General features: G+C 32.9%; 2 protein-coding genes across 2 annotated transcripts in view; one reads left to right on the top strand and one right to left on the bottom strand.

Moving 5' to 3' along the window:
- Nucleotides 1-3,874, bottom strand: part of LOC108753603 (facilitated trehalose transporter Tret1) — a 17,628-nt gene extending 13,754 nt beyond the window's left edge. Inside the window, exon 1 of the mRNA XM_018495338.1 lies at nucleotides 3,684-3,874. Coding sequence (XP_018350840.1) covers nucleotides 3,684-3,823 — 140 coding nt within the window. The 5' untranslated portion in view covers nucleotides 3,824-3,874. The remainder of the gene's footprint in view (nucleotides 1-3,683) is intronic.
- The window catches only part of LOC108753602 (carotenoid isomerooxygenase), a 27,912-nt gene that overhangs the window by 4,802 nt on the left and 8,798 nt on the right, over nucleotides 1-14,312 (top strand). The window lies entirely within an intron of this gene.

Consider the following 14,312-nt stretch of genomic DNA (forward strand, 5'->3'; position numbering starts at 1 on the left):
ACTCGTGGAAGAAAGAGAGAGAGAGAGAGAGAGAGAGAGTGAGAGATCAGCCGACCGGGTCGGTCTGCGAGAACGTGACAATAAGGCGCATGCGGATGAATAGAAGTAGGAATTTTGTTTAATGGAAGAAGAGACCGTGATACGTATATATAGAAAAAAAGAGAAATAAATTTGGAAATGTCAAGTAGCTTCGCGCTTTATGTAATCGACTCGTAATTTGTTCCGAGTTCGATCTCCGTACTCCACCATGCGGCTTTTTCCGCACTTAAGGAGTACCTATTGATCATTAGTTAATTGTTCTACTCTTGCGGAGCCTACATGAGATTGTGAAAACTAATACCCGACGCGATCTGCCTATCTGGCAGATTGGATTTTCTAATGTTATTTGGTTTTCTTTGATGTTTTGATTGAAGAGACTAACTGATTAATTAAAAGCGGCGAGAAAGAATTGGCATGATTCACTAAATTTTTTCTTGCACCCTCACAGAAATTTAATACTGATCAATTTAATACTAATCAATTTGTTATTGAAAGACAGTAAATTAATTACTTATTTGGAGTACTAAAAGTAAACAATAATACTCTTAATGTGTGATTAATTACTATCTTTCAAAATACAAACAATAAAAAAAGCAGGATTATTAATTACTGTCTTTCAGTATCGGTCAATATTAGATGTCTGTAAGGGTAACTTATCGCTGCAGAGAAATTTTCTTTCTCTCGTTGTTATTAACGATGTTTGTATCAATGATGTCTTTGGCTGAACGAACAATATTTGTAATGTGCACAAAAAAATTAATCGTTGTTATTATAAACGCAATATATAAAAAATAAAATAAAAATGTAAGAAATAAAATAAACATAATTAGAAAAAAAATTTGTGAAATGTGGGAAATTGAAATATATTACAAAAGCTCGCTAATAACTAACGATGACGATCATGCGAATGTAAAAGCGCCTCTGATACGGTAGCACACGTGATCATGCGGCGATAACGGTAATACTTGCCGATAACATAGTTTCCAATAAAATTTTACTGTCGCAACTGTTGAATTTTTTTTATTACCGCGAGTGTTCATGCTTGTCAAATTTTTCTCATTTCGAAAGAAAGTCAGTTTAGTCATTTACGTAGGCATAATCTATCGATAGAAGCGATCACGGGACGTCGGTCACATCTCTTTATCTGAAAAAAATAGAACCGTATCTTGTCGCGGTGCTCATAACATAAAATTGTCACGATTGTTGTTCGTGAAACATTTCCTCTGCATTTACGTAAAACACGATAAATTCAGCCTCGTGGATTTAAGTTTTAGCGATATCTCTGATGCTTATAAAATTATTCCACTTTGATGTAAATGAAGGAGAAAAACAAAAAAGACAAAAGATATCAAATGAAAATAAAGAGATAAGAATCAAATAACAATTAAAGAAGTAAAAAAATTTGTAAGATGTGTTTAGGCGTATTTAGAAAATTTACATAGTTAGATGTAAGCAGTAAGCAAATCAACATTGTAATTTGCTTACGTTATTGCCTTGCGTCTCTGCTGATTCACCAATTCGCGTATTGTTTAAATTTTTTAGCCTTACGTTTTTTTATGTGCCATAACCTTTATTCTACGTGCCGTTTCTTTTTCTCTTGCATTTGCGAAATTTATCATACATCATCATCGTGAAAAAATTGTAGATCGGAGACATAGTTTCCAAAAGCGTAAATGCAAAAGTCGCTTCAATAAAGCAAATTGACTCGCAAATGGAAATTTATCAATCTCCATGTAAAAATGTACGAACTCGAGCACGATAAAAAAATAATGATATAATGATATAACGATGTAACGTAAGCACTTATAAGTGTGCGATAAGGTCGAATGGGAAATAATTATAACGACGAGCAATCTCTCAGAACCGCGAAGATTATTTAATATTTACTCGATATTCGACTTCTCAACGTATCATTCTCGATATTCTCTGCGATAAGAAAGTACTATAACATCTCAAAGTATAATCTTTCGATTCCCAAACGAGACGAATCATTCGTTCTACAAACATCTTTTCTGAATAGTATTTATATTCTGCAAAAATATTTTGATAATTTTTATGGATGAAAAATTTTATAAATGAAAATTAATGCTATTGTAATATATTTGCGTATGTTTATTTACTAAATTTTAATGTAACTTTTAATATCATAAACAGGCTATTACACAGGAAACTTTTACGATCAGCCGCTCGTCGCACTTGGGAACTCATGGAAAATCAGTATGAGAGTCGAAAGATTAATTAAGCGGTGAAGAAAAATAAGAATAAAATAAAAAATCGAGATGAGCTTAACATTTGTTGCGTAGCAACAGAAAAATAATTTTAAATACGATTCAAATAGATATAATTTGTTCTATATAATTAAATCAAATCTTTTATGTAAGTAGGTATTTTGAGGGCTAAATGTGTATTTGTATTTAACATATTTGATATCATTTGATATAATAAAGTATAATTATATGATATTTGTGATTTTAATGTTATTCAGAATGATATTAAGCTATCTAGCAACCCATCGTATGATTATAAGCTTATTTGCGTTAATTGGTTCATATTTTTGACCACGTTTCCACATCGACATTATCAGTCCCTGGCCGTATTCCATACACTGTCAGTACTGGAAGTTTACATTATATATACGATAAACTTTTTAGTATTGGCAGTGCACGTATATCAAAATATATCAATATCTTTACGTCCGACGATTATATATTATCAAATTTGAGCATGACGAGTCACGCGCTTACGGTAAATGGAATCTGACAGACGGTAAGATAACCTCAGTCTGCAAACACACGCGGTTTATGCAAACACTATAATCGTCGCATATAGTATATACGTATGCGGAATTATATATATATATATATATGTGCGCGCGCGCGCGCGTGTGTGTGTGTGTGTTTGTGTGTTTGATCAGGCCATGCAAGCAGCATGAGAATTCATGACGGAATTGCAAATGCACTTGGAAAAAAGCACGCTCGTTTACATTATACATAATTTTTACATATTTAACGCATTAAAAAATTAAACAACATCGACGGTATAATTTTTTATAATCCTACCATAAAGAACTGAATGATCTAAACGTCTTGTAATTTTTCGAATTCTACATTTTGGGTTTTGCTCATTGTTATTCTGAATGTTTAATATTTTGTAATAGTATTTTATGATGAGATATGTCTTTGATTTTAGGCATCAATTCGAGACACAGATACGTAGCGTAATTATAAATAATTGTAATAGAATTTTATGAAAAACGAAGATCTCGCATAAAGGACGATTGCTACAATGAAAGAAGAAGGAAAATCAATAAATTCGGAATCGTTAAAAAAAACAATATCTATATCAGCAATTATAAAAATTTAAAATATGTATTAGCCAAAATGTACGATGACAAATTGCGGACTTTGAACACAGAATAATGTAGTGTGCGGAACAACATTTGGTAACTGCAATTATCGACAGGTAATAGTCCATTTTTATCTTATCCGAATCGAATTGGCACATTGATATCGTAAGTGTCAGTGTATACATGTCCACCGTTTACATTTCAAATCGCGGATGATGTAGCGGCCACGACAACGACATTGATAACAACGAAAAGAACGAGCAAAAAAAAAATCGGCGTTTAAGTACTGGATACTTACTGGGATGTTGATGGCGACGATATGTCTGCCTCGGCGCTGGCGAACGTTTCGTAATTCCTGTTTCTGGACATGCTGGCGAAGGACTGAACACGTAAATGGCCAGTTGTGGCCGATGAAATTGTATTCAGTCTATTTATCATGGTCACGAGTTTACGCTATCAATCCGAGCAGTCATGTGCTCTCCCGCGTATGTCTTGTTTTCTTTCATTCTCACGCCGGCGTTCATATTCGTTTCATCTTCGTGTTGTATTCCGACAAGTCACAGCGCAGACCGCGTGTCGCGCGTTTCGTATGGTAGACTGGAGAATAGAACACGTATTATAGAATTATTCGGAATAGATTCTGATAGAAATTATTCAATTCTCCATAGAAAATACAATAGAAATCTGGGGGGGGGGGAATAGTTGCACAATTCCAATCGAAATCCATTCCGAACAATTTTATACGTGCCCTGATATATAATAGGTTCCCAACGATTCTCCAGTTAATTTTCCGAGACCTCCCAAAAATTGGGAAATTCTTGAGTTCTATCCGAGAAGAACAAAAAAGAAAATAATGTCATATTGATTGATTTATGATTATAGATAGGACTGCGTTTCGAGACTAAAACTTAAATTCGGCATATAGTTTGTAAGATTAGGTATGTATCGAATTATGAAAAAAATGACCATAGAGGTATTCGATCAATAATCGTAAATATAACATAAAATTGACATTACTGTGACTTTCTTACTTTCCTTGGATAAAAATCAGCGATGACCATGTGACACTTTATCTTAACATTTATCGTTATTCATATTATACTTTCGTCATAAAACACATTTTGTCATAAGATACATTTATCTCGATACACTTATCGTAATTAATATTTTTGTTATAAAACTTAAACCTTCTCCAATTAAATTTAATTAATTTATATAATCTAAGACTAACAATAAATCAAATTGTGCTTTATTAAATAACTCCACTTTTTTCAGTTGGGAGAAAACGTAAGAAAACTTGAAACAAAATTGGAAAACATCTATATATTTCCGAAAATCTATTTTGCAAAGTTTAATGCACAACTGATAATGCACACATGAGATTGAAGCAAATAAATGCATTACAGTTAGAAAGAGTGAGAGGGAGAGAGAGAGAGAGAGAACACAGAAATAGGAGGACACGAATGATTTATGATATTTCTTTGCTTACAAGTATTCGCCCGCAATTATTGTAATGTGCGCTCGCACTCTTATCTGAGGTACAAGCAATTATACAGCAAAATACATGTATGTGATCGTCGGCGATTTTAAGACATATTAAGTTATAAATCACATGCGATTCATTTGGCGAACACGGTGAACGAACGGTTTCGTAACGTTTAATTGCTTCAATCTAATATTCACTTCATCTATGCAAAAGAACGAACTCAAATTTGATTCTCGTTCTCTGATTCAAGTTTTCACCTTCTATAATTCTTCAGCTCATAAATTTGAGTATATAAAAATATCTCGTTTGCACATTGCAATTTGCTCGAAGGTAATTTAAGAAAACTTATTCAAAGGAAAACTATGCGATTAGATAACAAAACAAGAAAAATGTTAATGGATAATTTGGAAAAAAAAAACTACAGGGTTAAAGCAATTTTTGAAGCGATAAAATTTCCTTTGTTATTGTTAATGCTTTACTTCATCAGTGCTACGCTTTGTCACGTTTTGTGTACTTTAAATTGTGTGCTTTAAAAAAATTGCAAAAAAAATTATTATAGGAATTCAATTGACGTTGATCGTAAATTACAATGTATCTCTCGTTTAATTTCCGCTAATAAAATGAGGTGAATGATTCTCAGTGATGATGAATCATTCACTAATTAGCTGTAATGCTTACGTAAGATCGTCTACGAAAAGATACACAATTAATTGATTCTACGAATTCATCTGCAGACATTCCACGTTCATCCGTTTTTCGTGTTAATGACTTATATAACATCTAAGTTAAATATCTTCTTGTAAAATGACGTAAAATAATCGGTATTCAGAAAATATAATAAATTCACGGATGCGAAAGTATACGTCAGAAATGGGAAAATGAGGAGCAGTTGTTTTACAGCGACGCCGATTGGTATCATGAGTCGACGAATAATTAATCAATTAAGTAGTTCATTATGGTTATCGCGTGCTGTAAGTTAACTCGAGTTGGTGCCTGCATATCCAGATTCTAGCACTTTTCTACTCGCGTTTTTCGACCCGTGAAGCCATGGTATACAGAAAAATTTAAACGATAAGACGTAAGCAGTAAGAAAATCAACATATCGGATTTTCTACTGTCTTATAGCATTATGGCCTTACGGTCTCTGCTGTGATTACTGTGATAACTTTAATCTCGATTCAATTCGATCTTCATCTTTTTCTTAAAACTAGAAAAAGATGAAGAGTTAATTAAACCAAGATTAAAAATAAATGGTTGAAATAGGGATTAATCTACGAGAACCCACTCTTAAATATCCTCCTTACATAAGAATAAAGTATAATTCTCTATGTCTACTTTCGCAAAGCACATTTTATAATGCACGAGGCGCAGATGTGAATGGCGAGTAACGGATCTCGCTGGATGCACGATCGGAAAAGTAAAAAAAAAAAAAATAGCCACACTGATATGAACAGCTTTAGCTTGAGCAATCGTCTAACAGGTTTTTCCACCGAGTGGAAAAGTACCGATGTAAAATATTCACGTAATCAATTGCACGCATTGGAGCTCGCATCACAATCATTGTTGCCATCGCCTCCGGATTTGGACCAGTGTCCAAGAAATAGTTTCAATAGTAAAAACGCAATATGCAGATGATGACGATCATCGTATCGTGAGTCGTATTAATAATAGGTACGCATCTCAATCAAGCATGAGCGTCAATCAACTTACTCTTCGAGCAAATACAGCATGTCGATGTTTTTCTGGTTTCGAAAAGAAATCTGCGGCAGAAAGATCAAATCTAATGATCTATTTCAAGATTCAAGATATACCACTGTCATTTGTTAAAACTATTTAAAAAATAAATATCATAAAAAATTAAAGCGGTGAGTCGAACATTTTTTTCTATCTATTAAAAACGGAGAGTAGCTCAACTCTTCGGCCAAAAACCGCTTCACGCTTCCTTGAGTGCTTCCCATTTAGTGAAATAAATCGGCAAAATCATTTTATCTTTCTTGACATTCAGAAAGTAACAAATATATGCGGAAGGATACACTTGTGTCAATTTATGTCCCCAAATGGAAAGATTATCACAACCTATCGCACTGCTATATTTTGTCGACGTGTTTATGCACGATTCATTATTCGGAAATGAAGAAGGCAATCGTGTTCAATATACGCTTGTTATAAAATAATAGATATTCATAGAACGGAGCCGTGATCGTTTGGCACGTGAAACAAAAAAAAAAACATCGTAGTCCGCTGGCGTGTTCGATCGAACAAAGTGCACTCGCGGCCGAAGTGCATCAGCGGACTTTGCGTTCTCCAATTAGAATGAACTTGGCAAAGAAAATCTCTATCCGGTTTCCGTATGCGATCTGTTTTTTTTTTTTTATACCGCGATTTCGCGTGCATTACGTCATCCTTTCGCGTAAGCCTTACTTACGAACAACCGTATCGACCAATAAGTGTCATAATTTATCTTATATTCACTCAACGACTTTTCTAAAGAGATTTCAAGATAATCAATCAAGTATCGAATTTTAAATTGGAAATAAATGTGAAGCTATATCAAATATTTTTGTCATTACGTCTCTCTAACATCTCTCCCGCCTATCTATCTAACACTAACGATACGCGATTCACAAAAGCCGTAAAGTAAAACAAACGACCAAGGATGGGACGAGCGTGCGTGGATATTTTCGTTTTTTTTTTTTTTTCTTCTATGCTACATTTATTTTTAGACACGGGACTTTTATCTCCCGGTTGCTGTTGAGAGGAATCGAGGCAGCCAACTACACGGTCAACGGCCCTCCGCTGTTTGTCCGCTTTGCAGAAACAGCCGGGCGGGTTCACGTATCGGATGCGTGACGATGTGCAGGCATGGGGGCAGCTGAATCGATCGTAAGGAACAGCGAAGCCGATCGCAATCTAATCTCTTGCGCGCTCGTCGTCATTTCCAGCCGAACAGAATGATCGACTGACGCCGCGCTGACTCGTAACTTCATTCGAAACCGGGAGCGGCTCGGAGCGGCGAGTTCCGAATAATGAATCATAACATGACGGCGAAATATACAGAACGCGGACGATAGGTCGCGAGAAAGACGCGTAAATAAATAACGCACGCTTACTGAACGACAATACGTTTTAACGCGTGTTGATTTAAATATCGTTGATTACTCGAACGCGATTGCTCGTTGACAAATTGTTGTTTGTTACCTTGCCCTACTTTTCGTACGTTCTTTTGTAAAAACAAGTTCTGCGAATTTAATACGATATGCGTTTGACAGAGACGCAAACTATACTTGATCATCCCTTCTATAATTATTTTCGACACAAGATTGTATTTTAATACACAGGTAATTAAATTATTTGCACCTAACTAACTCTCAAACTGGATTTGTGCAGATAATTGACACGATAAGGTGAGACAATAAGTCGAGTATTTACGTGATAGGACATAGCGAAAGACAATAAGATATCGTTGTGTATTACTCTGTTTTGCTCTATAAATATTGGATTGGACGAGTCACGAGATTTGATAAGAATTAATTAATGTTTTCTCGGGACAATTCGACATCGTGTCACGTGCTCTATGATACGCAATCACAGACCTGACGAAACATCCAAACACAACTGCAGAGAGTATCGAATTTATTTTTAAAATGTTTATTTCGCTGGAGTGACGTAGATATTGTTAATTTCTAGACAAATATTTGTCAGGTATAAACAATAAACGTTAATTTTGAAGATCTTCTGCCGCTTCCATAAATAGAATTAGCACGAAATAATAATCGTCTTAATAACTTTCCCAAACACCAAGGAGATGAGCAAGAATCACATGATAGATTTCGCGCAAGTATTTAAGCAAATAATCAACAATTCCCATTAGCAGATAAAAGGATTGTTACATAATTTAACAACTGCACATTTCGAAATTTGATTATTTACACGCTTTTGTTTGTGAGACATCTAGAAATAATAGAAATTGTCTAACATGTATAGTAAAATTTTCTATTATTACAATTTCCTTATTATTTTTTTTAAATATAAAAACTTCTATACAATAAATTACATTAAAATAAAATATTTATTTAAATTTGATATTCTAATTTTAAAAACCAATTTTGATCGATGTTTTCAGAGAAGAAGAAAAGTAAAGAGAGAAAGTAAAAATTGAAAAAGAGAGTTTAGAACTTATAATATTTTCTATAGATAAGCGTAGCTCTATCGTTAGAGCAATATCTGTTTAACCTACTTGCATAGCATTAAAATATATATCTAACCAGTTCTTCGGAATTTGTGGTGAAGTTTCAGGTCAGATAAATTATGATAAGACGACTTAAATTAATGGAAAAACAACCAGATATGAGTGATTATCTGTTGTTTTAGAGATTTTTCTACAAGATAATGCGTATCTATAGAAAAAAATTTTTTTTTGTGGCGTTTCTTGATATAACTTTATACTTGGTCTTTTTCCTTCATCTAATTTAAATCTAATTTTAATTTTAATTTAATTTTAATTTATTTTCTATTTTTTTCTATCTGCTAGACAAATCGTAATTTTACGATAACATTAATATACAATATTAATATTTAATATTACGATAATAATATTATTATAATTATTATTATCCGATAGGCATTATAACAGCAGTATTGTTAGTGCCTAATCATTTATATTTCCTCATCTCTGCATATCTTGAATATAATTCCAACACACAAACAAATTAAATTAAATTAATAATAATATTATTATAGAATGAATAGATTGATTATAATTCATTATTTTTCATTGTATTTCTTGCCCTAAAATATAACATTGCTTCAGAACGTCACTATAATGGCTTTTCTATCCTCTAAAGGTTAATGAAGAGTATGCTTCTCTGACCCTTCCTTTTCAACGCCATTATGTTCTTTATTTCATGCGATTTATGCGATCAGACTTTCATGTTTAATTCATGTTAGCCACGATGACCTAGAATTCACGTAGTTATTTATACAAAAATTATATTCGAGACTCTAAGAAAATCTAATCGGGAGATCAATTAGGAAAAGTGAAAAGAAAAAAAGAAAACAAAGTTTATTCTTTTGTCACGTTATCACCATACAGCTCATTTTGGCAAATATTTTTCGCACTCATGATCCGTACCTGCCGACAACAGCAGCAGCTGAGTGGAAATTCACTGATGCGCGCGTGCAATTTACTGTGCGTCAATATCGACCGGTTATTTACGGACACGAAGTAATTGAACGCGGATTCACATTGACACGGCGGGTCCACATGCGCTTGCCTTAGAGATTTATACTGGTGCAGGATTAAATTGACACGCAGTCGTGAACTTGTTTCCGTTCTCAATATACGGTGTCTCCGAAAAGGACGTCAGATTTGTTTCATTGATTTGGAATCGACATTATTTGCCTACGAAAGTACGAAGCCTTGTCGCTTTAAGAACTGACAATTCTGGAGAAGAGATTAGATAACAAAGTCATGAGTTAATTTCATATAATCAAACTTATTTGAACGGAATTTTAATCTGACATCTCATGAATAGCTATTTGGACAGACTAAAATAGAAATGATAAGTCGTTTATTTTTGACACAATGTCATACGGTAGATGAGACGTCACTTTTCCTGCAGTAAATAGTAGTTCTTTTAATTTAGCAGTACATCGCTAATAAGGATGGCGCTAAAATTAGACAAAGAAAGAAATTATTTTTTCATTTGAGTCTATATATGATGAATCGCATTAAAATTATTTATCAAACGCAAATAAGATATCATTGCTCTGATCAATAGCTACATATCAAGAAGTTAGCAAAACAATATTATATATATAATTATTATATATTATTAGAAATTGCTACGCAACATAAAAAAGGATTAAAAGTCGAAAGCAAAGACAAAAGGGCAATTTCTAAATTCTTTAGAATGGAATTTCAATCTTTAGAGTGAGATTCACTCCAAAAGTTTTAGAGAGAAAATTTGCATTAAATTGCAAGTAAACTAACAAATGAAAATGAGGTTTATTTGATAAAAAAAGATAAATTACTCATTATAGAATGTACGAAAAATTAAGAATTATTGATCTGTTTATTTCGAGATGTTTAGATTTTTGTATAATGTAAATTATATTATTATATTTTGCAAAAAACAATCGGTAATAAAATAAAAATCTGTGGAAGATCTACGAATTTATAATGCATCTAATGTTTCACATTTTATTAAATATACATTCAACGAATAATATGTTATGTTTTCATGATCTATGCTGACATAAATAATAATTATTTATTAGACCAGTGCGATAATTTTCTGTACACAATCTAATAATTAACATATAGATATAAATGCCAAGTTAAAGACACGTTTTGCCAAGTTTAAAGTGCACGCTAAATGTGATATGATAAGCCTTGTAAAATAATCACAAAAAAACAGGAAACGGTATTTTATTATGGCATTAATTGATAGGAGTCGTTGAGATAAATGAATAAAACAACTAGCTTATACATATAGTGGATGGTACATCTGGATTTATATTAATCAGAAATATGAAATAGAACGATTAAAATCTGAAATGTAAAAGAAAAAAGAAGAAAATGAAAAAAAAGAGCTCTGGAAAAAGAATAAAAGAGCATTAACATTGTCAACATTCTCTATAATTTATTTATAAGTAACATGAATATTAAAAAAATCATGATTGTATGTGTGTGTGCGTGTGTGCAATAAAGAAAATTAAATAAAAAATACCTTATTTAGTATCATAACAACGCAATTAATTTATGTAATTACATTTGTCTATTTAAATAAAATGCTCACATTTGTAAAATTATATCCTCTAAATGGAAATGTTTTCAATCATAAAATTAATTGTCGGAAACTAATATACGAGTTTTATATATCGTAATTAGACTTATAATTGAAGTAGAGTACACAAATATTGTTTCGTTGACAGACGTTTAAATTGGAAATAATTGATACTTAAACAAGAAGCATTAAAAAAAAGAGTCAATTGTAACGATAAGATATTAAATATATGTATATGATAATTTGTAAAAATAATATATATAATAAACATAAAAAAAAAAATTTTGAGCAATTAAATGATATTTAGAGCGGATAATTTTCAAGAATTGAAAAAATAACTCAGAAAAATTATTTAACTTTGCTTTCATTTTTATTTAATAAAATTGTTGCAATTTTTCTATATTAGAGGTGTTCACGTACAATTAATCTTAAGTATATCAAATTGTAATCGTTTACGTAACGCAGATTAATTCGAAATGAAATAAAGGTTCGGCACCGTCTATGCTTCTTTTCTGTCGTTAATCGGCGGATAGACGTACGCAGGAGGAGTGACTGCTATTAATTAATCACTCCGTGACTATCTCGTTAACGCGGTGAGTAAACAATTCGATAAAAGTATAGAAATGAACGCGCATATATACGTGACTTAGAAACTCAATGGGACCTCGTTACGGCAAAGCCGCCCGCCGCGAGATAAATACATTAAATGAAAGAGCGGAAAGCGAGTGTGTATCTTTAAAATAAGATACCTCGATATATCGGGTGTAACAGGACTTTAGCATAATTCTCCAATGTAGCATTTACTCGAATAATTATTCATCTGATTACATTATAGTTATCAATTCAGTAAAGGCGGTTAATTTACTCGCCTTTCATATACTTCTCCGCTTCTTTTCCTGTAAAACGTTCTATTTCAAGCACAGAAAAAAAATCCTCAAGATCCAAGCCTTATTTATTTAGATATACTTAACCAATTAATTTTTAAAATATATATTACAAAAATAGGCATTACTTATTTATTACAAATAAATAATTATACTATTAAGGCTGAATTGTTCTATCTTTCAAAAATAAATTTTTTTAAAATAAACTTCAGCTCACAGTCTTACTTTCTTACTTCCTTATAATCTTATTCTTTTACTTTTTCGTTTATCTAGTAAATCAATTACATAATTTATCCGAAGATGGAACAACCGGCTCTTAGACCAGCAGATTCGTACAAGAAAAAAATAGAAGAAAGCCATCGCTAATTTATTACGATTTCATACAGGTTTCAAGTCAAATTTTCTTCACTCTTCATTTTCATCCATTGCCGATCAAATCTAAACGGACCGGGAATGATTAGCCGCTTTCTTGTTCAGAGCAGCAATTCGCTCGTTACGTAAACGTAAATCGCCACGGAAATGAATCTCGATTAAGCCAAGGGAATTCTTTAACGAGGTATTCCGTAACGACCGTTATTCCGTCTCGAGCAAGAGAAAGACCGCATTGTTTTCCAACCACCGGGTACGTAGCGACACTAATTCGACTTTATTGGCATGCGTGCTCACGCGATATGCGACATGCCTCTCGCCTTGCGAGCACTTGAGTGACACGTGGTGTGAGCGTGTGCGTTTTGCACGTTAAGGGATGGGCGACGGGCGCTGTCGCGTTTCGCGCAAAAAGCCAGCGAATTGTTGAGCGAGGTGGAGCTCGAGACGTGCATTGAGCACCGCGTCAGGATTAAACGAGCGAGCGTATGTGAGCAATCCAAGAAACACACTAATGCTCATTTTTACCAATATAGACTAACTTTAATCTCGGTTCAACTTACTCTTCACCCCTTTTTAATTTGCAGAACTAGAAAAAGATGAAGAGTCAGTTAAATCAAGATTAAAATTGAATAACACGGGTAGAAACGAATGTAAGTCGAGACAAAGTCGGAACGACATTATTCTGATATCACATATGAAAGTTAAAATGATGATTTCTGGCTGCAAAATTTGACTGTTTATTACGAATCAAAATAAAGCCATTTTGAATTTTTTGTTGACTTTTATTTCTTGAGAAGACATTCGTGGGCGTAGATGCCTAGATGTCCAGCTTCATGTACCGTTTGCAACACTCGCACGCGCGAAAAACTCAACACGCATTATTTGGAGTCGTAAATTGTTTAAACCCGAGTCACACTACGCATTAAAGAGGACTGCAAATTAAAAATTAAAATTCAACCAATCAGAACGAAACGGATTAAAATTAAAGTTATCTGACTGGTCGAATTCGGATCACTAATTCGCAGTTCCTTAGTTTCCAATGCGTAATGCGACACACATAAAAGTCTCTTTCGAATCTTTGCTAATCTGAAAAAAAAATTATTCATTTGACTAAATTAGTTTAGTTGTCTTTATTTCTTTTGTTGAATAATGTATGTATTTAAGTCAAACATAATACTTTTTTTAGTTAAATACATACATTCTTCATCGAAAGAAATAAAGACAAACTAAACTAATTTTTAGTCTAACGAATCATTTTTTTCCTCAGTGAAGAATAAACTATAACAGAAACCGATAAAACGCTCGATAAGTTCTTTTCCTTTAAATTTATTATTTATTGATTTTTTCATTATTATTGATTATCTCTTCGAGACTTGTAATTGTTCTAAGCTATGTTACTC

The sequence above is a fragment of the Trachymyrmex septentrionalis genome, unplaced genomic scaffold, assembly GCF_001594115.1.
Source record: "Trachymyrmex septentrionalis isolate Tsep2-gDNA-1 unplaced genomic scaffold, Tsep1.0 scaffold7, whole genome shotgun sequence".
Lineage (NCBI taxonomy): Eukaryota > Metazoa > Arthropoda > Insecta > Hymenoptera > Formicidae > Trachymyrmex > Trachymyrmex septentrionalis.